Source organism: Panthera leo, chromosome F3 (assembly GCF_018350215.1).
Source record: "Panthera leo isolate Ple1 chromosome F3, P.leo_Ple1_pat1.1, whole genome shotgun sequence".
NCBI classification, from domain to species: Eukaryota; Metazoa; Chordata; class Mammalia; order Carnivora; family Felidae; genus Panthera; species Panthera leo.
This window is the reverse complement of record NC_056696.1, coordinates 64,821,147-64,848,241: the sequence shown is the minus strand read 5'-3', so window position 1 is coordinate 64,848,241 and position 27,095 is coordinate 64,821,147. Positions and strand designations below refer to the sequence as shown.

General features: G+C 55.4%; 1 protein-coding gene across 1 annotated transcript in view; it reads right to left on the bottom strand.

Annotated features, from left to right (window-relative positions):
* Positions 1 to 12,690, bottom strand: part of CFAP45 (cilia and flagella associated protein 45) — a 28,935-nt gene extending 16,245 nt beyond the window's left edge. The window contains exons 1-5 of the mRNA XM_042925766.1: positions 12,614 to 12,690; positions 6,845 to 6,970; positions 4,367 to 4,503; positions 1,764 to 1,908; positions 1,304 to 1,474 (exon numbers count right to left, since the gene is read on the bottom strand). Coding sequence (XP_042781700.1) covers positions 1,304 to 1,474; positions 1,764 to 1,908; positions 4,367 to 4,503; positions 6,845 to 6,970; positions 12,614 to 12,616 — 582 coding nt within the window. The 5' untranslated portion in view covers positions 12,617 to 12,690. The remainder of the gene's footprint in view (positions 1 to 1,303; positions 1,475 to 1,763; positions 1,909 to 4,366; positions 4,504 to 6,844; positions 6,971 to 12,613) is intronic.
* Between the last annotated feature and the right edge of the window lie 14,405 nt (positions 12,691 to 27,095).

The following is a 27,095-nucleotide window of genomic DNA, read 5'->3' as shown; positions in this document are numbered from 1 at the left end:
AGAAACGGGTACCGCTGGGTATGCTGGACACGCGCACAGCCTCGCGCAAGCCCGGGAGAGCGAGAGCATCCTGTGCTCGCCCTCGCCTCGGCGGAGCTCCACGCCGACATGTGCCAGGCCCCTGGTCTGTGCGAGGAGAGGCCACGGTAGCGCCTTGCAGGGTATCGGGCCTTCGTGTTCGGGGGGTCATGGCGCTTCGAGAACATAAGGAAAGCTGTGGACCCTGTCCTCCTTAAGATCCACTCACACACACGCACGTTACATTTCCATGAAACTTCAGAGGTTCGAGGTTCTCTGGGGGGGGGGGACCCATGAACCCCCACATTCAGACCCTCTGTCCTCCTTCTCAGGGAACCTAAGACACTCTTGCAGAGACCAAGCCGCTAGAGTTTTAAGGTGGAAGAGCCCCACATGACACGTCAGGGGACGGCCATCCGTGAGAATGAGCGGGAGAAAGTTCTGGAAAATAAAAGGAGGTGTGAGGAGAAGGTGTAGATGAGGGGGTTGGGGGTCGGCGGTGTGCATTTGCTTGGGACCCACGTGCAACCGAGAAACAAAAGTCCAAACGAGCCTCGGGTCTTCACGCTCTGGGCTAAAGGAGGCACTTTGGTGTCTTGAGAAGAAGCCCGCTGCGGAGGGGTGGGGGGAGTGGGGGGGAGGGGACAGGGCGCGCGGCCAGAACGGAGCCAGCAGGACAGACGCGGAAGTCGCGTCCTCACCTTCATGTGCCCACCACACTTGGGAGAGCCTCTGCTGTGGGTTAGCCCGTTCACCCCCGCCTATCACCCTGGTAAGTGGTTTCACCGCTCTCGCTCTACAAATGAAGGGAGAGAGGGCCGCCTGGGGGGGGCTGGGCCGTGGAGCGTCCAACTTCAGCTCGGGTCACCATCTCATGCTTCGTGGGTTCGAGCCCCGCGTCGGGCTCTGTGCAGACGGCTCGGAGCCCGGAGCCTGCTTCCGATTCTGTGTCTACTCCTCTCTCTGCCCCTCCCCCGCTCATGCTGTCTCTCTCTCTCAAAAATAAACATTAAAAAAAAAACAAAACAAAACAAAACACAAACAGATGAAGGAAGTGAGGCCCAGGGTGGGTATGTGACTTGCTGCAGGTCGCACAGCTAGCCTGTGGCAAGGCCGGTCCCCCCTCCGACCGCAGCAACACGCCCCCTCCATCAGCCCCTCACCGGTCACCCCTGCTTTCCCCACGTCCAGCTGGGGCGGAGCCTGTCCGGGCGGGGGTTGGGGCGTAAGAGGAGGGAGGGGGTGGCAGTGGGTCCTGGGGGTGCGGGAGGAGCGAGGCCCCCACCTTGCTCATGCCCCTGAGCTCCTCCTCCTGCTCGGCCTGCAGCCGGCTGGCTCTCTGCAGCAGGTCCTGGGCCCTCTGCCTGGCCTCCTCCCCCAGGTCGCTGAGCTTCCTGTTGGTTCTCCACACCATCTCCTTGTGCTTCATGATCTTCTTACGTGTGGCCGCTGCGTCCTACGGGACGCGGTCTGGATCAGTGGGGGGGATTGCCCTGGGCGCTGGCCCCGCCACCACGGGTGACCCAGCGTGACCCCGGGATGGCTTCACCCCGTCATGCCCTCGGAACCCAGAAGTCTCTCCGCCTGGCTTCCTGCTCGCCCCGCCCCCGCCCCCCAGCAGCGTCCACACCTGGCGTGCGCTCTAGGGTCTCCAGGAAGCACACGTGGGCGCCTCCTGCCAAGGCCCCCTGACCAGAGCTCCCCGCTCCCGTCGGCGGAGATCGGGGCTCGGGGAGGGCAGCTACCATGACGGCCTCCTTCTCCTTCTGGAAGGCCTGCTCCCTGGCCTCCAGCTCTTCTCTGCTCAGGACGTGGGACGCCCATCTGATGCGCTCAAAGTCCTCAGGGCTCATGATGAGGGGCTCCCCGGAGGGATCCTTGGCGGGAACACTGACGCAGGGGATGAGCAGTCAGTGGGGACGAGGGGGAAGCTCTCAGCACCGCTCCGCCCTCCCCTCCTCCCTCACCACTGCCAGGGTCCCCCCACGCCGGCCCGATGGGCCCCCTGGGGAGAAGGGGTCCCAGGCGAGGGACGGGCCAAACAGAGACGTTTTAAGGACTTTTGCTAAGAGGTCCGGTGCGTACGTTGCCCTGTCTGTGCAGCCGCGAGCCCCTGCGCCATGTGCACAGACGCGCATCCCCGCACCGGGCTGGGAGCTGACCTCCTGGGAGCCCACGCGTGCGGCTCCCGCTGCCCGTGCTGTGGCCCCGCGGGTGCAGCCTGTGTGCTGGGCCGCACGCTCCTCTAGGACTCAGACGCTGCTGACCGCACGCCCGGCGGCCCAGGCCACGGCACAGAGCTGGGCCCAGAGGCAGAGCTCAAAACGACGCTGGCGACCTGAACTCCAAAAATAGCTTATTCCTCGAGGACGACTTAAAAAGGGCGAGGGGACGCCGGACAAGGTCGAAACGGATGCTGTGAGAAACCTAGGCATCCCTGTCCATCCGGCCCAGAGAGAAGCTTTGAACCCTAAATATTAATTAAAATCTCTGATCAACAACAGTTGGAGGCATGTCTGTGGCCCTCTCCTCCTAGCCGCCCAGCACATTCAACAAACCAATAGTTAATTATAATGATTACAAACAAATGACATACATAGAGGATGCAGGCGGGAGCAGCAGGGGCCAGGACTAAAGCTGCTTCTGGGTGAGGCCATTTAACAGGGACACGGCAGCGCAACGCAGCCGGTCTGAGGCAGGAAGTGAGCCTCATCCCATAAAACTTGTGTGCGCACGCGTGCGTGTGTATGTGTGTGAGCACGCGTGTGAGTATAAGTGTGTGCCTGCCTGTGTATGTGTGTGCACGTGTGTGTGCGCGTGCGTGTGTGTGTGTGTCTGCGTATGCAAGTGTGTGAGTGCATGCGTGTATGTGCATGTGTGAGTACGTGACTATATGTGTACACGTGTGTGAGCAAGTGTGAGTGTATGTGTGCAAGTGTGCATGTATGTGAGCGTGCTCACGTGTGTGTACTGTGCGTGCACGTGTGTGCATGCATATGTGAGAGTACGTGTGTGAGTATATGTGAGTGTTCACGTGTGTGTGAATATGTGCATGTGTGTGCATGTGTGAGCATATGTGTGTGGGTGTGTGCACACGCACGTGTGCATTGTGTAGGTATATGTGACCATGTGTACACAAGTGTGTGCGTGTGTATATGTGTGCACGTATTGTGTGTGTGTGCGTGCAGGCCTGTGTGCACGTGTGTGCACATGTGTGCATGTGGCAGGCACGTGTGTGTGCGTGCGTGTGTGTTGCAGGTGTGGGTGTGTTTGTGCACGTGTGTGTTGGGGAGGGCCCAGGAGGAGACCCGAATGGTGTATATGTGTGCAGGTATTGTGTGTGCGTGCGTGCGTGCGTGCAGGCGTGTGTGTATGTATGTGCATGTGTGTGCACGTGTGTGCATGTGGCAGGTGCGCATGTGTGTGTGTGCGGGTGTGTGTGTGTGTGCGTGCGCACGTGCCCATGTGTGTGGTGGGGAGGGTCCGGGAGGAGGCCCGAATGAGTGATGGATCTGGGACGTAGCCTGGGACCTGAAGGACCAGAAACGGTCGCATCTGAGACGGCATCCCGGCCGGCAGGACTAGACGCCTCCAGGGAGGAACGCTGCCTTGGGCCCCACCGGTAGCTGCAGCTCTGCTGACCATAAAGGGCCATCTGACGCCAGGGGCTGAGCCGACCGTGCTCGCCGAGCCGTGTCGCAGCCGGGCTTCCCCAGCTCCCGACGCGGGCGGCGCAGCCGGGAGCTCCAGTTCTCCGAGGTGCGGCCAGAGTTGGGAGAACGGTCCCGAGGGTGCAGCCGGGCCCCTGAGCGAAAGCTCGGTTCACACTGCCGAGGGGGAGGCCTAACCCCAGGGCGCCCGCCAAGGAGGCGGCTCCAGGCAGGAAGCCGGGCGGGCGTGCGGGGCGATCCCAGAGGAACTTGGGAATTCCCCTTGGGAATTTCCTCTTCTGGCCTCAGAGCCCGGGAAGAAGCCAGGGGCCTGAGCAGCATCTGGGCAGTTCCTCCTTACTTCAGATTCTTGGTGCAGCCAGAGCACTAGGGGGGCTCAGCCGGGACCCACCGAGCATGGCCCCTCTGCCACCAGGCCCGTCAGCAGCCAGAGGAAAGGGAAAAGGAAGATGCTGGGGGTCAAGGGTAAAGGCAAGAAGAGATACAAAAAGAAGAGAAACAAGAGAGGCCGAAATGCCGAGGAAGGAGAGCTAGGAGGCAAACAGGGGAGACGAGTAGGAAAGAAAGGGGGGCCGGACCAACTTCATGAACCCAGGGAGCCCCCTCTCCCCGCACGGGTCTTCGGCAGAAGGGCAGGCTGGGACAGGAAGGCCGGGCACCGCGCCCTGGGCACTCACATGAGTTTCCGGACCATGTCCCGGGTGACGACCTGGATGGTCTCCGGCTTGTGGTCCAAGCTCAGGGCAGCGAGAGTCTTCCGAATGGCGTGCTTATCTCGGAGCAGCACGGTAGGACTGTTGTCCTGGGTCAGAGGCTATGGGGTCAGGAAGGACAGCTTAGAAGCTGGTCAGCCCACACCTGCCAGTCAATCCTAACTTCTTCAAGGGTAGCCTTCCCCTCTTTCTTCCACCCCAGCCGGTGGCAGAGAAGGCTGGCCGGCACCCGGTCCTGTGGGGACCGCCGAGAGTTGCTGGGGCACTGAGAAAGCAGTGTGGTGTTCTGCACTTGAACCTGGCTGCATGTGTTCTGTACCGACCAGCTTCTCTGAGAACAAGCCCCCCCAACCCTCCGTGTCTCGTGCAGACACTCCTGGGTCGATGGGGAGGGGAGTGCCTAGTATGTGTCCATTCCCAACCCCAAACCATCAGGAATGAAAAGCTGGGGTCTCCGGGGTCCTCTGCCTCCATGAAATATTTAAGAAGAGAGAATGGTCCCTCTCGGACGCATGGTGGGTTCGAGATAACACACTTTGATACAGATTCATCCAGTCTATGATATTTGGGAGTGTTTAATCTTTCCTTATGATTAATTTACTTGGACTCCCCCCACCCCCCGAAAAAAAAATCATATGGAGGGAGTTAGAAACGGCTAAAGGGCCTGGTAGAGACCTGCTCTTACAACTAATGTGGTGAGAAAGTCAGGGAGTCAGAATTAGCAAGAATACATATTAAATGTATGATTTTTTTCCCAAAATGTTCCAACCGTGAACGAGTCTGATAATAAGAATGCGAAACCACTGGGGCACCTGGCTGCCTCCATCAGTTAAGCGTCTGACTCTTGAAAATAAAAAAATAAAATAAAATAGAATAGAATAAAATAAAAATAGAATAGAATAGAATAGAATAAAAATAAAATAGAATGGAATAGAATAGAATAGAGTAGAGTAGAGTAGAATAGAATAGAATAAAATAAAATAAAATAAAATAAAATAAAACAAAATAAAATAGGGGCACCTGTGTGGGTGACTCAGTCGGTTAAGCATCTGACTTTAACTCAAGTCATGATCTCACGGTTTGTGGGTTCGAGCCCCGTGTGGGGCTCTGTGCTGACAGCTCGGAGCCTGGAGCCTACTTCTGATTCTGTGTCTCCCCCTCTCTCTGCCCCTCCCCTGCTCACACTCTGTGTCTGTCTGTCTCTCGATAACAAATAAGCGTTAAAAACAATTTTTTTAGTAAAGTAAAATAAAATAAAAGCACTTATTTCAGGAAAATTTTGAGCACAGGAGAGAATTTCACTTGTCCCAAATGCAGTAACTGTGATCCCAAGTGGAGGCAGGGGGATGGCCTCAGTGGAGGCCCTCCGGGTCCTGAGCTCACTTTGCAGGGACGTCCCCGGGGTGCTGCTGCCCCCTGCTGCCCATCTGCCGCCAAGAGGGCGCAACTCAGGCGCGCCGCGGGCCGCGTCTGCCCCCTACTGCCGGCTCAGAGACTTCTGACTCCCCCCGCAAGAGGCCAAAGAAATGGGCCAGGAACGGGCATTTTTCCCACTGCCCCTCCCGCTAGCCAGCTGGACGACTCCTGGAGAAGGCGGCCCTTTCCAAACCTGTCTTCACTGCAACTAGGAAACCCCCCAAGGGCCCCAAACAAAAGCTGCCTGCAAGTGACAGTGAGCTCCTCTGATTTTCCCTTGTCCGCAGGAAACTGCTGCAGGTGGGGGTCTTCTAATGGAGAGAGATGGCCGCCTTGAACCTTCTGGAAAGCCCTTTGCGGTTCACGGTGAGAATAGCAAGCACAGACCCTCCCCACCCCACCACTCCCCCCACCTGCCCGCCGCCCAGGTGTTCACAGCTGGTCTTTTCTCGGTCTCTCCGTCTCTCTCTCCTGGCCTCCCTTCTTCCTTCTTACCTGTTGCACATCCCCAGTACCAAGAATATCTCAAGCCGCTCTAGCTAGCTCTCCCTCTCGGCACCTTCTCTCCTTCGCTTCGTGTGGGCGACATCAGCACACGAAGACCTGCTCGGGGGTTTCCCAAAGCTCAGTAACCCTGCTGGCTGAGCCCCCGGGGTGGGGGTGGGGGCTGGGTTCCTCCCTGACGCTGTTCTCGGATGGAGGGGAAACACCTTACTCCCTCCCCATCTGCAAACTCGACCTTGAGCCTCAGACGTCTCCATCCTGGGGCACTGACTGGGCGGCCATCTGCTCTCCGCAACAGAACCCCCTCGACGTTACGCCAGATTTTACACGCCGGGCGGACGTGAGGCTGGCAGGGGTGGGGGAAGCCACGTGTCCCTGTCCCCAGGGGCTGCTCGGGTCTTCCTCGGGGGGGCCGCCTGGGAGAGGGCTGGCTTGCCCAGCACCGGCTGCGCCCTGAGCACCGCCAGTCCTGGTCACTGCCTCCCCCGGCCGGCCACCTGGAAGGGGCTGGGCAAGGGTTACCTTGACACCTCCGAAGAGGCTCTCGTCCACCTCGGAGCTCACGGCTTTGGTCCGATAGCGAGTTTTATTCCTCGACCTGTTGGAAGTGGTGGAAGAGGAACTCGGGATGCCGGCGGCACTCAGCGGCTGCAGGGAGAGGCAGAAAGTGGGGCTCGTCAGCACCCAGCGCCATCTGCACCCTGGGCGAGGTAAACCCTCTGGCAGCCCGTAGTGGGGAGAAGCAGGTGGAAAACCACTGAGGGAAAGCAGCCGGGAAACCCTGAAACGTAGGAGACACCCCACAGAAGCGGGGGATCCTCTGGGTAGGCGCCGGGTGAGAAGGCCCGAAGGAGGCCAGGTCCCCGTGTGGCACCGAAGCAGGGAGGAGGAACATGGGGATGGCAGGAGGAGGACATCATTGTCGTCCCGGTCCCAGTTGCCCACAAGGACACTCTCTCGTGAGGCCACTTGGGCTGCCTCCCCAGAAACGCAGCGTCCTCTCCGCCGCCCAGCCCCTCAGCCTGAGCTCGGAGCCCCCTTGGCAACTAACACGGCTCTCTGCCCTCCTCCATGTCTCCACCAGCTCACGAGCTTCCGGGGGGGACCAGAGGACACCGAGGATGGAAAGGCACCCGGCCCGCGGCTTGGCGCGCGGTGGGTGCCCCGTAAACTCCAGTGGACGAAAGGCTCCTCTACAATCAGGCAAACTGCTTGATGGTGTCCAGGCTGTGGCTTTCACTCCACTCCTGGGACCCCAAAAGCGTGCACCAGTCTGCATTTAACCACCCGGTACCTCCCACCATTTGGAGAAGTCCTCATCTAATGAGTTGTGAGAGCTACGGCCCATCTCTTCCAACTATAGATGCTAAAAACACCAGATGCACATGAGCCTTCTGAGCCTGGGCAGAGGGCCTCGGCTTCACCGATCGGATCCCCTGAGCCGGAGAACGGAGGGGAGCTGGCGGCCCAGAGAGGTGCTGGCGAAGGCGGCAGCACCAGCCGCACCCAGCGCCTGGGGCCCTGCTGATAAGGACGCCCGCAGCAGCACCCACCAAGCTGCCCGTGCGTCAAGGGTCCTTGCCAGGCCGGGTCCGGGTTGTGATTTTGGCCCCGGTTCCCTCTGGAGCATCTCCCTTTGTCGCCGTTTTCCAAGCATACTTTCCCAGCCGGGAGCTCTCCCAAATCCCCTCAGTGTATGCCCTTGTACTCAAAGTAGAGTTCTGGCCCTTGGCCTGCAACCAACGAGACTGGCTAAGACACCCTCCGCGCCCAAGGCTCAGCGAGGCTTCAGCTCTGCCCGGAGGGAAGTCTGTCCCCAGGAGGCGGTTTCTGTGAGAACTGGGGGGCGACTCCAGGCTTCATCTAAAGCTGATCCAAATCCCCCTTTGAAGGAGCCACGCGGTCCCACAGTTCTCTAAGCTGAGCTGTCTCGGGGGCACGAGCTACCCACTTTGGGTCTCCCGAGCCTGGGAATCGGCAGCCGTCCAGGGAAACGGACTCTGTCGCTCAAGGTCACCAGACCCTGGGCAGTGTGTTCTAAAAGCTCTCTCCGACCGGCCCTGACCAACCAGACAGCCCTGGGCACCTGTTCCACCTGGATCAGGCTTTCACACCAAATCGGGAGATTATTCTCTAGCTGAGCGCGCACCGCCTGGCTTCCAGTGGGAGCCTCCCTTTACAGCCTCAGGCAGCCCCGGGACGGCAGAGCAGGCAAGCTTGGATTTATTAAAAGGCAAATATAGCAGGCCCCGAGGATGCCTAATAACAGTCTGAAGGGTTATTATATGGTAAGTGGTGAGCAATGGCTCCCCTTTCCACCAAAAATAGAATAAGAAGAAATGAATAGAAGCTACAAAAGGGAGGAGGAGGGAACGCATTGGGAGACCTGGAAAAGGTGGAAGGCGTTGGATCAGCAGGGATGGCGAGAGCTCTGGGTATAATTAAGGGGAACGGTGTGGGGCCTGGCACACAGTAGACGCTTAGGATGCATTTGATGAAGAATGAATGAATAAAACCCGGCCAGGTGACCTCCACGAGGCCCAGAACACGCCTGGCTCCGGGTCACCGCACCGCTCCGCGTTTTCCGAATCACCGTGGAAACGAATGTATGTGAGAGGGCTTGGAATACAGATGGAAAGTATGATTATTGTTTTGCATTTGTTTTCCCGGTTCTTTTCAAGGGCTCCTGCAGGTTTTTTTCTTCGCTCAGGTGTCCACGGGACTACAGGTTCCTCCAGGGCTGAGATCCAATCCCCTCTTTCCTGCGCCCTTGGGACCCGGGTCCAGAGGAAGTCACTCAAGAGATACGAGAGCCTGCCTGAGCCTAGAAGGCAGATGAGAGGAAGGAAAAGAGATGACCACAGGAAAGTGGCCCCTGGGCAGGGCAGAGGGAAGCACTGAGCTCTCTAGGGTTGGGTGGCTGAGAAACCTCACGGGGGAAATGCTGACTTTGAAGCCACAAGCCACGCACCATGGTCAGCACAGCCAGTTTCGCCAAGAGTAACAAGGACTAGGGAGGTCACCGTGTAAAAGCACTAGGAAAAATGAAGAACCAAGCAGAAACGGAAAGTTAGATCCCTCTAGGCCAGAGACGGTAGCCAAAAGGTTCTTTCAGGAAGTGAAGGGCTGGCTTTATTTCTTGCATGACCAAATAAATATCCCCAAGAAGCTGAGCGGAGCCTACGGGGGGAGGCGGCTTCCGAAGGAAGGGAAGGAAGAGAGACCGTTAAAACTGGCTATAGCTGGGGAGGCAAGAGCGACTGGGAGGCTCGGGGACCGATAAAAATGCCAGCCCCGCTTTGATATTTTCATCTTGCTGACCTAGCTCACTCTCTCTCTCTCTCTTCAAATACCATCCCACCCCAGGACCACAGGAATTTGGCCTCTGCTAGGAATCTGGGGAGAGACTCTGATGCAGAAAGATTAGCTGGTCAGTCAGATGGCTTTCACTTTGTCATCGATACAGGACAATCTCCATAATACATCAACTTTTGCAGAAAGCAGATTATAAGAAACGTGCAAGTTATTCCTGCGGAAATGTGTGTTTGGAGGGTACACGCCCAGAATGCGTATCCACAAAAATGTTGGACAGAAATTTGGGGTGACCATTAATATCTTAAGACGGTTCTTGTAGTGGATAGTTTTCTGCCGTGGAGCAGGTAACTATTTTTGTAGGTAACACACTGTATTTATTTGAGAACAAAACAGGGCCGTGGGCCTGATGCTCTGACTCTGAACACAGAAAAGTGACGCCCTTAAAAACTTCGGATCTGGTACGTTCAGCTCAAATCCAGCAAGACAGCTGAAGCATGGATGACGCGGACGGCTGTGGACTTTCTCTGTCCTGTTACACCTGTCAGCTGAACAAAGACCTTTCACGCCCTCTCCTGGACGTGCTCTCCACCCCGGGTTCCAGTCCCTCTTTTCATACAGGTTCGCACCACAGGCCGGCAAATGCAGGCTTCCAGCTCTTGGCCCGATTCTATTTCCCCTTCTGTGGCCTTTGGTGGCCAAGAAGGTGGGGATGTCCACGCACCAGGCACCTGCCTTTTGCTGCGTGATCCACTCAGGCCACCTCTTTCGCCAGCCGGGACACAAGGTTGGCCATCTGTGCGATGCCATCCGAAGGTGGCATCCTGGTCAGTACTGAGGTCCCAAACCTCCTTCTGAAGGGTATTGCTGTTTATTATTTTTGCAAGAGTCCTGGAAATCTGCCTAAGTGTGACCCCTGCCTTCCTGCGGCCATCAGCACCCCTCCCAACCTCCCCACTCCTCCAAACACTCTCCGAAGCTAGTGAGCAGCACCATACACGCGTGCGAGCGTGCGCACACACACACACACACACACACACACACACACACACACAAGGCCTGCCGAAAGAGCAGAGATCACTCACTTGACCCACTACTTCTCAAAGGTGCCCACATGCCCAGTCCTGTCCAAGGGATTTCAGCAGGCCAACCCCGACCCTGAGTGGCCCTTAGGTGAGGAATCCCTCATCTGAATCCTCTAAAGACGACAATTCTGGGGGCACCTGGGGGGCTCAGTCGGTTAAGCATCCAACTCTTGATTTCGGTTCAGGTCATGATCTCCTGGTTCCTGAGTCCCAGCCCTGAATCAGGCTCTGTGTTGACAGTGCGGAGTCTGCTTGGGATTCTCTGTCTCCCTCTCTCTCTCTCCCTCTCTCTCAAAAATAAATACATAAACATTAAAAAGTTTTTTGGGGGGTGCCTGGGTGGCTCAGTCTGTTGGGTGTCCGACTTCGGCTCAGGTCATGATCTCACGGTCCGTGAGTTCGAGCCCCGCGTCGGGCTCTGTGCTGACGGCTCAGAGCCTGGAGCCTGCTTTGGATTCTGTCTCCCTCTCTCTCTACCCCTCCTCCGTTCATGCTCTGTCTCTCTCTGTCTCAAAAATAAAAAAACATTAAAAAAAAATTTGAGACCACAAGCCTAGTTTAAGTGCAATTCCCTGATTAATTTGCACTTGAAATATGAAAATTTTAAAACAGGAGAAAAAGGAACGAACATTCACTGTATGCCCTTAGATGCCAGGTGTGATGATAGGCCATCACAGACAGACCCATACCCTGTGCTCACAAGCGCTGAGGACAGCTTGGAATAAGTATGCCTGATAAAAGGGATAAATGAGGGGCGCCTGGGTGGCTCTGTTGGTTGAGCGTCTGACTTTGGCTCAGGTCATGGTCTCGCGGTTCGTGGGTTCGAGCCCGGTGTTGGGCTCTGTGCTGACAGCTCAGAGCCTGGAGCCTGCTTCGGATTCTGTGTCTCCCTCTCTCTCTGCCCCTCCCCTGCTCATGCTCTGTCTCTCTCTGTCTCTCAAAAATAGATAAATATTAAAAAAAGAAAAGAAAAGAAAAAAGTGATAAATGAAAGGGGATTCCCCACTACAATACCCCAGGGAATCCTCAGATATGGGGAGCTGCTCTTTGTTGGAGACTTGTTTGTTTTATAATTAACAAACCTCTTCTGAAATTCCTACTTGGGGACGCTGCATTTGAACCACTGAGCCCTAGAAAAGCAGGGTGACCTATGGGCATGAAACGTGTCTATGGTACACCCAGGGCAGCTGGTGTGCCCCAGAAATTCTAAGGTTATTTCCCACACCCAACCAAGGCTCCATCGCCTGTCCTCTGTCCCTCGCCCTTATCCGTCAGGGACCAACACAGTCCTCACCGAAACCCAGACACCCTTCTCAGCTCCTCCCAGGCCTGGTGCACCTGTCAACGTTCAAGACTCTGTGATCCTTCCCACCTTCAGGACTCCGTGATCCTTCCCACCCCGGGGAACCCCCAGGCCTGCCACAAGCAGACCCAGTCCCTCTCCAGGACTTTTCAAACCTTTCATTCACAAATGTTTGTTGAGTACCTGCTGACCTAGGTGACTTGTGCATTGTCACTCTGCTAATCGGTGGCCGAACAGGTGCTATCACCCGTCACGTGGCCTCCTCACCCGTGGCTTTCCCACATCACGGTCCACAGTCCCCAGCCAGTGGGGGCCCTAGCCTGAAGAACAGGGACGAGAACATCCCTTTCTCCGCAGCTCCCCGGCTCAGCACCACCCCACGCTTTCAATCCCTAGCGACCCCACCCATCATTCCTCCTTTGGAGACCCCTCAGGACTTCCCTTATTTCTTCTAGCCGCGCCCCTGGGCCTTCCTGACCCCAGACCTCGACACCACTTCTGCGCTCCCCAGCACCCCGCCCTCCCCGCTCGGAACCCCAACCCAGTTCAGGACACCTGAGGCCCCCCTCCTTGGTTCTCCCGGGACCTCACCATCTCAGCCGCAGGCTCTGGCTGCGCGCCTCCGCCGCCTCCAAAGCTCACACCGCCACCAGGGCGCTGGATGTTGATGCGTTACCATAGCAACAAGAGCGCGCGGGCTCCGGCCCCGCCCCCGGCCCTGGCCCCGCCCCTCGGCTCCCGCGGACGCACCCGGCGTCGGGCGCGGTCTGGGGACCCGAACCCCTGCCCCGAATGGGAACCGTGACCCGCAAAGGCTGAGCCGCGCGGGCGCCCCCGGCTCTCCTCTCCGGCTCTGGCTGGACCGTAGGGTCGGAACCCGAACCCTCAGGGGCCTGGCATAGGCCCAGGACGTCTAGCAAACGGCCCTCCTGCAAGAGCCAGGCCCCGGGACACCCCCTGGGTTACCATGGTTACCGTTGCGCCGGTGCCCCGGAGGTGCCCGCCAACCGTGGATCAGAAGAAACAAGTTTCACAACAGGAGAGAGTCTGGTTAGACCACAGAAGACTTCCCGCCCTGAGGATGTGTGTGTCATTTCAGGAGCAGTTCCTTGAAGTGTGGGGCCTCTGACCTCCAGCTCGGAGACCGGGGAGTTTATTCAGAAAAGAAAAACGCATGCCCTGTCGACTGTCTGAATGGAAATCTACGGAACCGGCTTTGGGAAACCTGCCTTTTAACCGCTTCCCAGTTTGTGCATGGACTGTTCTAGAAGTGTTTTTAGAAGTTTGATGATTTTCCCAGTCTGGTTTGGCCTCTTATACCTCCCCAACCTGCAGGGACGAAACTGAACCGGCCCCGGGCAGTCTGTGTGCCCCAAGCCTCACAAAGCCTCTGCACCGTCCAAGTACGTTTTCTCCTCCAGGCCCGGTGAGCAGAACGGGGGCCGAAGCGCCATGATGACTCTGTGACCCTGTGAGCCGCTCTCCCCCTCGCCAACCTCTCCCCGGTCCCTGGCAGCCTGCCGGTCCGAAGCTCACTGCCACTTGACTTCTGTGCTGCAAAGCCACAGGGTGCATTCGAGACACTCTCTGGGCTGAAGGGTTGTCTGCAGGGGCACCAGCGCTGTTGACAGGCCCCGGGGAACGCGGGAAGGGAGCTGGGGTCACCTCTAGTTGTTCTTAAAAGGACCTACTCCAGCAGGCTCCACATTCTTTCTCTGGAGTTCCCAGCCTTGTCTCCTTTGGGATCCTCAGAAGAACAAGGGGGGGTGGGGGGAGGCGGTGGCCACAGCCTTGGAGGTGGGATCAGGGTGGGGGTGATCCAAGCTAGCATACCCCGCAGGCCCGAAAGGGGGAGCACGACCCTGCCCGCAGTCAAGTGGGGGAAGGACTTTTCCAGGCACCTCTCCTCTCCCAGCCTCTTCCCAGCAGCCCCAGGAGGAGCCACGACGAAGTCAGCAGCCTGCTGACTACTGGCTGATGCTTCCCGTAAGTCCACAGAACCCTCATCCCTGGGGGGTAATTATCCGCATCGCCAAAGAGGAGACTGAGGCCAAGAGGGATCACTGTCCAAACTCACAAGTCTGTGTTCTCTTCTCAACCCAGGCCGCCTCTCTGAAGGAAAGGTGTCAAGTCAAGGCAGGAAGGACAGGGTGACAGTAGAGTGTCAGGGAATCCCCTGCCAGGCTTTCTCTGAATATACCCCAAAGCTCTCAGTGCCTAAGTTTCAGGACTTGCCTGAGCAGGAGCCCTTGCAAGACTCACATCAGGGCTCGCAGCTATGTGTCTGCTTGGCCGTGTGTTTTGTAGATTTTTGGATTTCTGTGAAACCTGTGTGTGTGGTTCTCCATCAGCTGCGATAGTGAAGTTGTTGCCTACTGTCCTGCTGGCGGAATGGGTGCCTGGAACATTCCCTCTGCCGGCCTGCCACGCCACCTCACCTCACACCAGGACCCGGAAAGTGCCAGCCATATTCTCGGTGGGAATAGGTGCTGTGGCACCCAACACCAAAAGTACGTGCAAAGCGGAAGAAAAACAAGGGTTGACACTGTTTAAAAAGCCAGAAGCCAGTGTGTGAAAAACTTCCAATACCTCCCATCGTGTGATATTGTAAGTAGAGATGCTGTTCTTCTCACTGCCTGGCCAAAACGGAAGTTCTCTCTGGCCAGGAAGAGACCCAGTAATGCAGCAAATATAATTATGAACACATCGTACGCCTCACCAGAGAGAAAGCTGCCTCCAGAGGACCTAAACTTGTCGGCCACTTCTGTTTTTCCAACAGTGATAGGGGTTTTCCTTTTTACATTCTTCTCTGAGATAATCTCAAACACAGAAGCCCACTTGAACTTTTCTGAGTAGAAGGAAACAGTCTTTCCATTTAAAAACGTTTCAGGCCTTGTGTATTAGTTTTCTACTCCTGCTCTAGCAAACCACCACGAATTTCCTGGCTTAAGACAGCACAAGTATATTATCTTACCGTTGAGGAGTTCTCACTGGCCTAAAACTAAGGTGTCAGCAGAATTGCGTTCCTTACTTACCAAGGCTCTAGAGTGAATCCTTAATCCAGTTTCTGAAGTCCGCCATATTCCTTGGCTCGTGGCCCACTTCCTCCATCTTTAAAGCCAGTAGCCTTTCGTCTCTGAGCACTCTACATGAGTCACGTTTCCTTCTACTGGGAAAGTGTCTCTGATTTTAAGGACTCCTGTGATTAGATTAGGTTGAGCTCACCAGGATAACCCAAAAGAATCTTCGCATCTCAGGATCCTTAACAGAGCCATATCTGCAAAGTCGTCTTACCGTGTAAGGTAAATATTTAGACATTTTTCGAATTGAGAGATGTTTGGAGGAGGGGAGGTGCCTACCACACCTTGCCAGGTAACAGTGACCTTTTAAGGATCTGAAACATTTCTTGGGAGACAAACACAAAATACAAAATGCAAAAAAAAAAAAAAAAAATTATTCAAAAAGTTGTTACAACTTGAACATGCATTTTTTTTAATATGAAATGTATTGTCAAATTGGTTTCCATACAACACCCAGTGCTCATCCCAACAGGTGCCCTCCTCAATGCCCATCACCCACCCTCCCCTCCCTCCCACCCCCCATCAACCCTCAGTTTATCGTGCCTTTCTGAACTGCATCTTGGAAAGTCTCTTTGAAGATTTAATATAATACAAGTGAGATTTAACAGATATGGGCAGATGTCAAGAGTACATCCTCTTCAGGACGCCTGGCAGGCACAGTGGGAACAGCCTGTGACTCTTGATCTCAGGGTCGTGAGTTTGAGCCCCACACTGGGCACAGAGCTTACTTAATTTTTTTTTTTAATTTTTTAAAGAGAGTACATTCTCTTTCATCAACTTTAAATGTATGTGTTGAAGAACAGAAAATTTACTTTAAAATTAATGAGCTTGAGGCTCCTGGGTGGCTCAGTTGGTTGAGCATCCGACTTCGGCTCAGGTCATGATCTCACAGTCTGTGAGTTCGAGCCCCGCGTCGGGCTCTGTGCTGACAGCTCAGAGAGTGGAGCCTGCTTCGGATTCTGGGTCTCCCTCTTTCTCTGCCCCTCCCCTGCTCCTGCTCTGTCTCTCTCTGTCAAAAATAAATAAACATTAAAATTGATTAACGAGTTTATTCTGTACAGAAAAGGAAACGATCAGCAAAATGAAAAGGCAGCCTATTGAATGAGAGAAAATCACGTAGTCTCCCTCTCTCTCTGCCCCGTCTCTCTCTCTCTCTCTCTCTCTCTCTCTCTCTCTCTCTCTCTCTCAAAAATAAATAAACATTAAACATTTCTTAATAAAATAAAATAAAATAAAATAAAATAAAATAAAAATAAACAATAAAATTCTCTCTCAAAAAAAAGAAAAAGGAAAAAATGTGGTATATATAGACAACAGAATGCTAGTCAAACAATAAAAAAAAGAGTGAAATCTTGCCATTTGTGATAATATGGATGTATCTTCAGGGTATTATGCTAAGTGAAATAAGTCAGACGGGGAAAGACAAATGATATGATCTCACTGTTGGGGGAGGCCATCAAAGACCTGACCTCGGTTGACCCATGAGCTGGACCCGGGCAATCCGAGGCTCCTTAGCCCCTCCTCTGTCCTTGGTTTATGGTTCCGCCTGGCTTTCCCCCTCCCAGAGGCTGCTCCAAGGACACAGCCTTGAGATAATGATGCGGCCCTGAGAGCATCTGGCCAGTATATGTGACCGAACCCCGTTAAGCCTTCTATATAAACTATTACGATTTGGGGGAAGCGGGGCAGGATCTACTAGTCTGGCTCCCATCCTCGTACGTAAGTTCCCTCACTAGTCAACCTGCCGCCTTCCAACCTGCAGTGCTCATTTCTTTCTTTGGTCTCTCTCTGTCCTCCACATACAGGGCCAGTTTGAGATTCCATCCGGGAAGCTCCTGAGAGGGTGGCAGAAAAACACTCACTTCTGTGTAGAATCGAAAACAACAACAAAGAAACAAAACCCAACTCAGAGATACAGAGAACAGATGTGCGGGGATCTGTGTGGCTACACGTGGGGAGTCAGGGCTGGGGGAGTTGAGTGAAGATGGTCAAAAGGCACTAGTTTCCAATTATAAGACAAATAAGTCATGGGGTGTAATTATAACATGATGGCTATAGTTAATAATACTCTATTGTCTATTTGAAAGATGCTAAGAGAGGCGATCTTAAAATCTCTCATGATAAGAAAGGCAACGGATGTTAACTAGATGTACAGCCGTGATCGGTTCTCAATAGATACAAATACTGCATCATTATGTTGCCCACCTGGAACTGATACAATGTTATGTGTCAATCATATGCCAACAAAAGTACTTAATAGGTTTATGAAACAAAAGTGGTAAAAATGAGCCATGAAATCAGGACAAATTATTTTGAAATTGAGAAGTAAATTGGAGCAAAAGTTCTATCAAAAAAGGCAATTCAATAAGAGAAATAGACAGAGTTTGAATAAACAGGCACTTGGATTGTTTAATAATCCAACTAACAAGAAGAAAATCATAGGAACACACTGGGAATATCTTACATTTCTTACTGGTTTGACATAAAATATTGCCATTGATAGAGCTTGCAAATTCGACAACTATAAAAATTGCTATTTCGCCCACAGCAAACTGTGAGATGAAAGAAACATCCTAATCTATTAATAATAATAAAAGTGTCGATCAACCCCTATCAGAGGAAAGAATGAGTTATCACTGTATTCTGTCTGTGTAAAATAATGTTATAAAATCACTGTCATTTGGAGAGACAAAGAACAAATAGCCCGATGGGGCCCCTGGGTGGCTGAGTCAGTTAGGCACCTGACTTCCGTTCAGGTCGTGATCTCACAGTTCATGGGTTGGAGCCCCGCATCGGGCTCTGTGCTGACAGTTCAGAGCCTGGAGCCTGCTTCCGATTCTGTGTCTCCCTCTCTCTCTCTCTGCTCCTCCCCCACTCATGCTCTGTCTCTCTCTGTCTCTCAAAAATAAATGTTTAAAAAAAAAAAAAAAAAAAAAAAAACAGGGACACCTGGGTGGCTCAGTTGGTTACGCGTCCAACTTCGGCGCAGGTCATGATCTCACGGTTCATGGGTTCGAGCCCTGCATCAGGCTCTGTGCTGATGGCTCAGAGCTAGAGCCTGCTTCGGATTCTGGGTCTCCCTCTCTCTCTCTGCCCCTCCCTGGCTCACACTGTCTCTCTCCCTCTCTCTCAAAAATAAATAAACATTAAAAAAAGATTTTTTTTAAGAAGCCAGAAAAGGTAAGGGCGACAGCTATTTTAGAGCTGAATTCAGGGAATTCACGCAGATTTTACGTGACTCTTTCAGATGTTACAATGTTTACAGTATTTGCCAGATTTGAAAACACTTCTAACTTGTCATGATTTCTTATTCTAAATAAATGTTTACTCCTGTAATTGATTTTGTCTTAATAATTCTGCCTTGTCTCTCTTCAATGGGGCTTCCAAAACTCTACAAGCCTGGGGCCTCACAATGCCGGTTCCACCCCGATAAGTAGGGAGGCGACTTTCCCCTTCTCAGCAAAACTTGGCTGCAAAGTGCAGCCATATCCGGTGGGGTCGGGGTGGGGTGCCCTTGCTCTCCCCTCCCAGCCTCAGCCAGCTCTGCCCACTCCTCCCTGCCTTCCTCTCCCACCTTCTCCCCTGCGCCCCGCCCTGTCCTGGCCGTACTCCCTGTTATGCGTCTGGGTCACCCGCCTCCTTTGGGTCCCATCCCCATGCTCCCCTTTGCTCCCGTCCTCTACTCCGCCCCTTTGCGGCCCGACTGACGCCAGGCCGCCCCGGGCCAGAGCAATCAAGGCTTAAAAGGCTAAGAGCCTGAGGAAGAGGGCAGGTCCCCACCCCCGGCCCCACTCCCAGGCTCCGTGACCCTTCCTAGCCAGTCGCCACTCCCAAAGGAGCCTCAGAGTAAACCCTGCGTGTGGTCCCAGGACCCGGGCTGCGCTGGGTCCCCCGCAGATCCTTCTCATCCCCCTGGGCCTTGAAACCATCCTGGGGCTTCCCCTGACCCCACCCTGCCAGCCTCCAGAGGTGCTCCCACCCGGGCTGAGGCCACAGGGATCAGAATTTTGACTCTGCTGGATAAGCACATGTCAATGGGAGGAGCCTGGGAGATGCGAGCCATCAAGAGAATCATCAAGTCACAGTTAAAATGAAAAGTCTGGCCTGTCGCTCGAGCTGGTCTCCCGTCCGGGAGCCAGGAGAAGGGACAGTGGTTCCCTGCTTCTGTCTCTCTTCCTCTTTCTCTCTCTGTGTCTCTCTGTCCTTGAAATGCATCTCAGAGGATCCCTGTAGCCCAGGGATCAGTGAGGCTTCTCAGAGTGGCTTGGGGGCAACAGGGCCACATACAGAGAACGGCCAAGAGACTCCCACGCCTCCTGTGGGAGAACATAGTTCTTCGTTCGCTAATGTGGTCTCTGAACTCCTTTGATACGTACGTCTTGGGACTTCTTCAAAATGGGGGCCCCACCTCCTTCCTCTGGACCTGCCCCGCCGCCCCAGCTTCTGCAGCCTCCACCCCTCTTCAAACCCAACTTCTGCTCCCCGTTGGAGCAGTGACCATCTGTCTGAGGAGGGAATTCTGCAATGCTCACTCAGTTCTCAGTTTAGCACAATTTCTTCCAGGCTGCCTCACAGCCAAGAAAATTCCCTCCAAGGGGCAGCTCCGAAGAAGCTCTCCTGTGATCTGTGCTCCCTGGGCGGCACATCGAAGAAGGAAAGCGGGACTCATTTTGGAGCCAGACCAGCAGGGTTAGGACCCTGGCCCGGCCACCGGCAGCCGAGAGACCTTGGGCCACCTGCCTAACCACCTGGGCCTTTGTTTCCTCTTGTGTGACGTTCGGAAATAGCCCCAAAGAGGGCTCAGAAATCCATTTGCACGGGGCCTGGTGGTTTTTCGTCCCTTCTTCTCCTTCCCCCAGAGCAGGGGGCTAAGCAGGAAGGGGGGAGGGCGGATATCTTCATCCTCTGTAGTATAAATACGGTCAGGCATCCGACTGTAAATCCTCTAAGTTGCAAGGGTGCCTGAAAGCCTATCTCACTGCCCCCTTCTTCCTGGAGCCCTTGAACTCTCGAACCGGCCGTCAATTCTTCCCAAAGTAAAGTAGAGCCGAACACATAAATAAATGCTTGAAGGCATGAGTTGTTTCACTCAAAGTATTTGCTGCCTCCCCTCTTTCTTCAAAACTCGCTCTCCCATCCTTAAATACTGTGGGGCCTCCCTGCTGCAGCCAGAGAGCCCAGGCGTGGGGCCGGGAGTGGGGAGAGGGTTTGAGGACCCTGGGGAAAGATGTTGAGCACCAGGAAAAGAGCAGAGGGGAGAGGGAAGGTTAGGAGAGTGTGCGGGGAGGGGGGGGGGGGGGGGCCCCGGGGGGGGGTGGTGGTGCTGGAGGCCCTGAGTCCAGAGGGAAGAAGGAGGGAAGGAGGGGAGAGGACACCGGCCAGGAGGCAATACCACCCTTGGGGCTGGGGGGGATGGTGGGGAGTGGGGCGCTGAACCTCCAGGGGACTGACAGAGACTTCTGGCCGCACATCGCACCCTCTACCTGGCCAGGGCCCCCCTGGGCGGACAGCCCCCGGGCCAAGGAGAAGGACATTGAGCAATCTGCAGCCTCCACCCCTCTTCAGAACCACATCCCCACACTCCTCCCTGCCCCAGGACCTGGGGCCAGCGTTTCCCCCGGTGCCCTGAGTACGCCTCCACACGCCTGGCACCGGGTTCCTCTCCTACGTGACCAGCACAGACCCTGGACTGGGTGGCGGATGTTGAGATAAGGCCAAGGAGGGAAAGCCGCCAAAGTCAGGAAGTTACACAGCCTGTTTCCCCTGGCAACTCAGCCACAGTCGCCAAACAGTGCAGGGTGGGGGGTAGGGCCAACTCCCATCCAAGGCCTCGAGCCAGGGCCCTCCCAGACCTCCCCGTCTTCTGGTTGGAGAAACTTCTCTCTGCATCCCCTACGACAGGGCTGCTTAAGAATCATGGGGGGAGCCAGGGTAAAAAGCAAATTCAAGAGGCGCCTGGGTGGCTCAGTGAGTTCAGCCTCTGACTCTTGACCTCAGTTCAGGTCGTGACCTCACGGTCCTTGGGCCCGAGCCCCGCGTCCGGCTCTGTACAGAGCATGGAGCTTGCTTGAGGTTCTCTCTCTCCCTCCCTCTCTCTCTCTGCCCCTCCCTCTCTCTCTCTCAAAATAAACAAATAACCTTAAGAAAGTAAAAGACAATGCAAATTCAAGACACCACCCGCATCAACTCCACCAGATATTCCCAGTCTAGTAGTTCTAAAAGGACAAACTGGGCTCTGCATTTCGAGCCGGCACCCTGGGTGACTCCAATCTTGGCCGTCTGAGGACAGATGTCACTGAGAGAGCAGAAGAGGTCTGAGCAAGCTGGGATTCCTTGTGGCAGGCCTGCGGGAGGCACAGGACGGGGAGCAGCGTCGCCCAGCCCTCTGTGTCTTCTTGAGTCAGCCCCAGCCCCAGGGATGGGTACGCACTTTGGGTATTTTCAGTGTCCACCGAGTGACCAGGAGTCCAGAGATCTGGGTTCTAGGACATGCAGAAGCAATTCAAAACCACGAACTTCCCCTGAGCCACCCTCCGGGCCGGGTCGTACGGGGCCAAGAACCATGAGGCGTTCGAAGATGCAGAAAGTGTGCAAGCACCCGGGGACCTTGAGCATGTCGCTCACGGTGTCTGGGTTTGTTTTTCTCTTTTTTCCAAAGGGGATAAAAATACTAAAGCCCCGGCGGCGGCTGGGTGGTTCAATTGGTTAAGTGTCTGACTTCGGCTCAGGTCACGATCTCACAGTTTGTGGGTTCGAGCCCACATGAGTTCGTGAGTTCGAGCCCCACGTCGGGCTCTGTGCTGACAGCTCGGAGCCTGGAGCCTGCTTCGGAGTCTGTGTCTCCATCTCTCTCTGCCCCTTCCCAGCTTGGGCTCTCGCTCTATCTCTCTGTCTCTCAATAACAAATCAATAAACTTAAAAAAATATTTGAAAAAAAAAATACTAAAGCCCCACCAAGAGGGGACAAGTCTGTCTGAATCTAGTAGGTATGGGGGTGCCTTGAAAGTGCACCTCTCCGTACATCGTGGGGGTCGTGGTAGCTTTTGTTGCTGGAGGTGAACACTGGGCCGTCAGGAAGCTCCAGAAAGTCAGAGAGCGTTGGGGACAGGAACCCCGAGTCACGGGATCCAGGGCCTGGGCCTCGGGGTCCCTCCGTTAGTCCTTTTCTGAAGCTGCCAGATCTTCGCTGGCCTTGGAGGGGCATTTGCTGTGAGCTGAACTTCCTGCACTGCTCCTCAGGCCCTGACGTCTCCCTTCCTCACTGTGGCCCCGGCCTCCACCCACAGAAAAACCGCAGCTCCTGCTGGCCTCCGGTTGAACCCTTCCCGGGGTCAGCGAGCTCAGGGGGGGACCCCTGCCAGGGGCGGGCAGTGAGTGTGGACGGCTTTTGCCATCAACCCCAATCCCGGTTCGGCCGCCAGCTGGGTTCTGAAGCTCCCCGTCGCTCTTGGCCTCAGTCTCCTCACCTGCAAAATGGGACAGAAGGAGAATCTGTGCGGTGGCGTCCAAAGCAGATACGCTGCTCCTGGATTTCCCATCCGAGAGACGACACCGCCCTTACCTGGTTGCCGAAGCCCTCTTCCTCACTCGCCACAGTCAACCAGAAGGCACTGACCGCCCTCCGCCCCCAACAAAGCCACTCTCAGTCCAGCCTAGACCAGTGCAGTAGCCTTCTAAGGTCGACCTGCCTCCGGAGTCTTCCCAAGCCCAGGCCCATCTCTACCCTACAGCCCGAGGAAGCTTTCTAAAGAAGACACAACTCTCTTCCCTTCGGCCCCCTGCTTAAAATTCTTCAGGGGTGTCCCAAGCGCTTGAGGAAGGGTCTAAAATCTTTCAGTTGACTTTGAAGCTCCTCTGAAGGGCTGGTCCCGACTTCCTTTCTCAACTGCACTCAGCCTCCAAGCCCACGTTCCACAGTTGGGTTCCGCCCGTTCTCATCTCCAGGCAGTGCCCATGCCGGACCTCCGCCCGGAACATTCTCCTCACTACCGTGGACCACCCCTTCAGGTTTCTTCCCGTCCTTAGATCCCCCGGTGCAGACATCAGCGTCTTCCAGAGATCCTCACTGACATCCTCCCCACGAGGCTGAGTGGTCCCCTCCTGTGGGATCGCATGGCACCTATGCTCCCCTCACCACGCCCCGAATCTCATTATACCTGGCTCTTTGCTTTTGCTTTTCTATCTCCTCCGAGGAGGCCAGAGATTCCACCTGTCTTGCCGAGGCTACGTCCCCCAGCACCCCCAGCACCCCCAGCACCCGGTGCATACATTGCCCTCAGTGGGTGCTCAAGAAATGTTTGCCGAAATAATTAAAGAACAGATACAAAATACAGATAAAGCTCGTAGCTCCGGGACCAGCAGAAGGTGGCAATGAACCAGCCCACACCGAGCCCCACTCTTTTTTCTCTCATGGAAACACAATTCAGAACTCAGGTCCTGCCAGTGGCAGGGTGAAATGGTGAGACAGCCCCAGCGTCCGAGGAGTTGTGTGATTGTCCCCCCGTCCCTACCCCGCGACCTTGCTCTGTCCCGACCCAGTCTCTGGTTCATACCCGACTCGGGCCTCTTTGCCCACCCCCACTCCAGGCTGGAAGGGAACAGCCCCTCACCCCCCACTAAAAGTTGACCTCTGATCACACAAGCGAGTATGACAGCACCTACCCGACCCCCCGAATCTGCTCAGGGGAGCACATCCCTGAGATACACAGCCTCAGCTCCCCCACGATATCACCACTAGCCTCCACTCCAGAAATGACCCGGGCAGCGGGAGGTTGGCATTTCTCCGAAGGCACATACCGCTGGCTTCCTGAATGATCACTGGCTGGGCTCATATCCGTTTTATCTCCCCTCCAGGACTATGTGCTCTGCGAGCAAAGAAATCATGTATTAATAATCATCACATCCCCCGTAAGGCCTGACGCAGAGAACCCCAATAATTGCCGAACGAATACATGAACTTAAAAACTGCATGCATGCGTATGCATTCCCAGGCAGAATCGCCCACTTTCCACCTTAGGATGGGATGTGTCCTATTATCGAAAACATTCCTCTTGACCCTGAAGAGATCCCGGAGGCTAATAACCTTGGGAGTCAAGAGGATCGTTTTTCCTCGTCTAACCTAAATTTCTCTAAATGCAACCTCAGTGCGTTTCCTTTTAATATCCTCCTCTGTAGCCACTGGGACGAAAACTCATTTCTCTGCAAGGAGACAGTTACTAACTTACTCTCCAGGCTTCTCTTCAACACATTTAATCCCAGACCCTTTACAGTTCCCTCCCTGGGGCCCCGTTGTCCAGGCTTCTCCCCTGTTCTGCGGCTCTTTGGGCCTTTTGCCAAGCTCTCAAAGGCCTCCCCCCACCCCACCCCGCCCGCCCCGGCTGTAGACGCAGGAATGGGACATACTGTTCTCCACGGAGCCATGTGCAAACTCACGGATGCTTACATTCTGCCTACGCACACGGACACACACCTCTCTGCACCCGGAACCCCCAGTCCTTGGCAGACACAGCCTCACAGGCGGCCTCCACACGCGGTCGGATTCCTCTGCTCCCACCTGCTCCCTGGAGCCCCCGCCCCGTGAGTTCTCACACACCTAAACACACGTTCACAGGCGCAAGAGGAGGCCACACAGACCTCGCCATGCTTTTACCCCAAGGATGAGCCAAGCTAGGCCAAGCAGGGGGAGCCATCTTCCTCCTCCTCCTCCTCCCCAACCCCCCCCCCCACCCATCTTTCTTCTCCAGGCCTTTCCATTGGTCACAATGGGCCTAACCTGCTTTCTCTCCACCTCCGAGGTGATTTTTCAAGGCAAGGAGAAAATGAACTGAAGTTGGCTCCTCCCTCCTCCCGCCCCCCCTCCCATTTCTCCCCCCAAATCGTCAGTGTGACCTCCATTTGCCCAGAACACATCCCCTTCCCAACCCACCCCTGGCCTCCCCCACCCCCAACACTGGATTCACAGTTTTGCACCTGTTGGAAATGAACCATGAGGGAGCATTGGAAGCTGACAAGACAGATGGGTCCATCTCAGACCCAATGACAGGCTGGCTGACTTGCGACCGTGGTCTGGCTGGGCACCATGTCACTGGGGCAGGCGATTCAGGAACGTGAGCGTAGGGTGATATTCATTGGCTCGACAAATATTTATCCAGCAGCTACAACATGCCAGGCACCTTGTCGCATCCACAAAACCAACACAAACCTGCCTTTACGCGGTGTACATTCTGTGGGTGGAGAGAGAAAATAAATAAGTCAAATACACTGTGTGTCGGGTGGTGATAGGAGAAAGCAGGGAAGGAGGACAGGGTGCAGGCGGAGGGTGGGATGTGCAATTTTAAGGACGCTGGCTGCGGAAGGCCTTACGTGGAAGGGGACATTTGAACAAAGACCTGGAAGAAGGAGGGAGCCATGGTGAGGATGGGAGGGGGACAGTCCCTGGGCGCAGGGCACTGGGAGACACCCGTGTGGACAACCTTGGAGAACGAGGTGCCATTCAGAGGAGCTCTTGCCCTCAACCCCAGGGCTGGGACCCCGAAGTGGAGGGATGGGCAGGAGAGACGAAGGAGGCCATATTAGGCACAAAACCGCGGCCTCCCGTGGCCACGAAAAGGCAAACCGAAAACAAAGCGAGTTTGGAGGTGTCCGTGCAGGCCATTTCCAGAAGGAGGGAGGTGCAGCTTCGTTGAGGGGAGACGGGGGTTTCCCACAGAGCTTGTGGGCGGGTGGCGGTCACAGGCAGAAGAGAGGCGTACCCTGTGGCCAGGCCTTTCTCCAAACCCGCCCATGTTTGCCTTGAAGAAGGGGTTATTCCTGGGGCGGGGGGGGGGGGGGGGCGGCTACAGCTCCCCGAAGCATCGCTGAGCGAGATCAGGGCAGCAGGGCGGTCAGGCGACACCGACCCCAGCGCAGGGGCCCCACAAACCCCATTGACCCCCCACTTCCGTTTCCTGGGTGCTCGCTGTGCCAGGGACTTTGCCCTGCTTTCTGCACGGGGCCACCAACACACTCGCAGCAACACGAGGAAGGAGCCGGTGTCTTGAGTCCTCGGGTGAGGGCCACCCCCACCTCCACACCCCTTTGGGCCAGCCCCGCTCCTTGCTGAGCAGAACCACACAGGCCCGCGGCCAGGCCGACCTGGGCTCAAACCCACGTCCCTCCATTGACTCCTTACGTGGCCCTGGGTCGCCCTGAGACCCAGCACGCTCATCTGGGGACCAAATGGGGGGAAGCGACGCAGGAATAGCCACCTCGGGGACCGCTGTGGGAATCTGCCCCGAGAAGGCAGGGACTCTCAGTCCTGGCTCTGAGACAGGCCGAGTGTCTCAGAAAGTTGTGAGGCGTGTGGCCGATAAGCCGTAGCTGTAAATAGTTAAATCAGGGAAGGCTTGGTTTTTTACGTAGAACTGTTAGTGAATTCAGTGTTGTCTCTGCAATGACATCACTCTCTGGCTCCAGCATCCCGCAGAATCTCCAGAACCAAAGGGGTAGGATGACAGCTAATCCCCTGGGAATTTGCATATAAGCTGCAGCCTATCTTATCTGTGTCTCAGCCTGAGGGACCACGGCCCCCAAGCAAATACCATCTCCCTCTGCAGCATCAGGTGCCTGATCAGGCGTCAGGATCAGGGGCTAATGTCCCCAGGCACAGAGCCTAGCACATAGTAGGTGCTCCTTGGCAGAAGTCGCCACGACAGGGCAGTGAGAGGAGAATGAAAGTCACCCTTGGGCACAATGCTGTGGCTCTGCCCCCCTCAGGAAACAGCTGCCCTGAAGGAGAAAGCGGGGAGGGAGGACCCCACTGTGGGGGGCTGGCCCGGGGCCTGTCCAGTTCTCCGAGGAAGACCCAGGGTGTGACAGAGAGGCCGTGGGGTAAAGGCGACACCTGGGAGCTGGAAACCACAGGGCGGAACGCCCATGCCTCGGTCAGGGCCAGCTCAGGACAGCCTGACCCCGAGATTGGTTATCTTGGTACGAGGCCGCCCACCCAGAAGGGA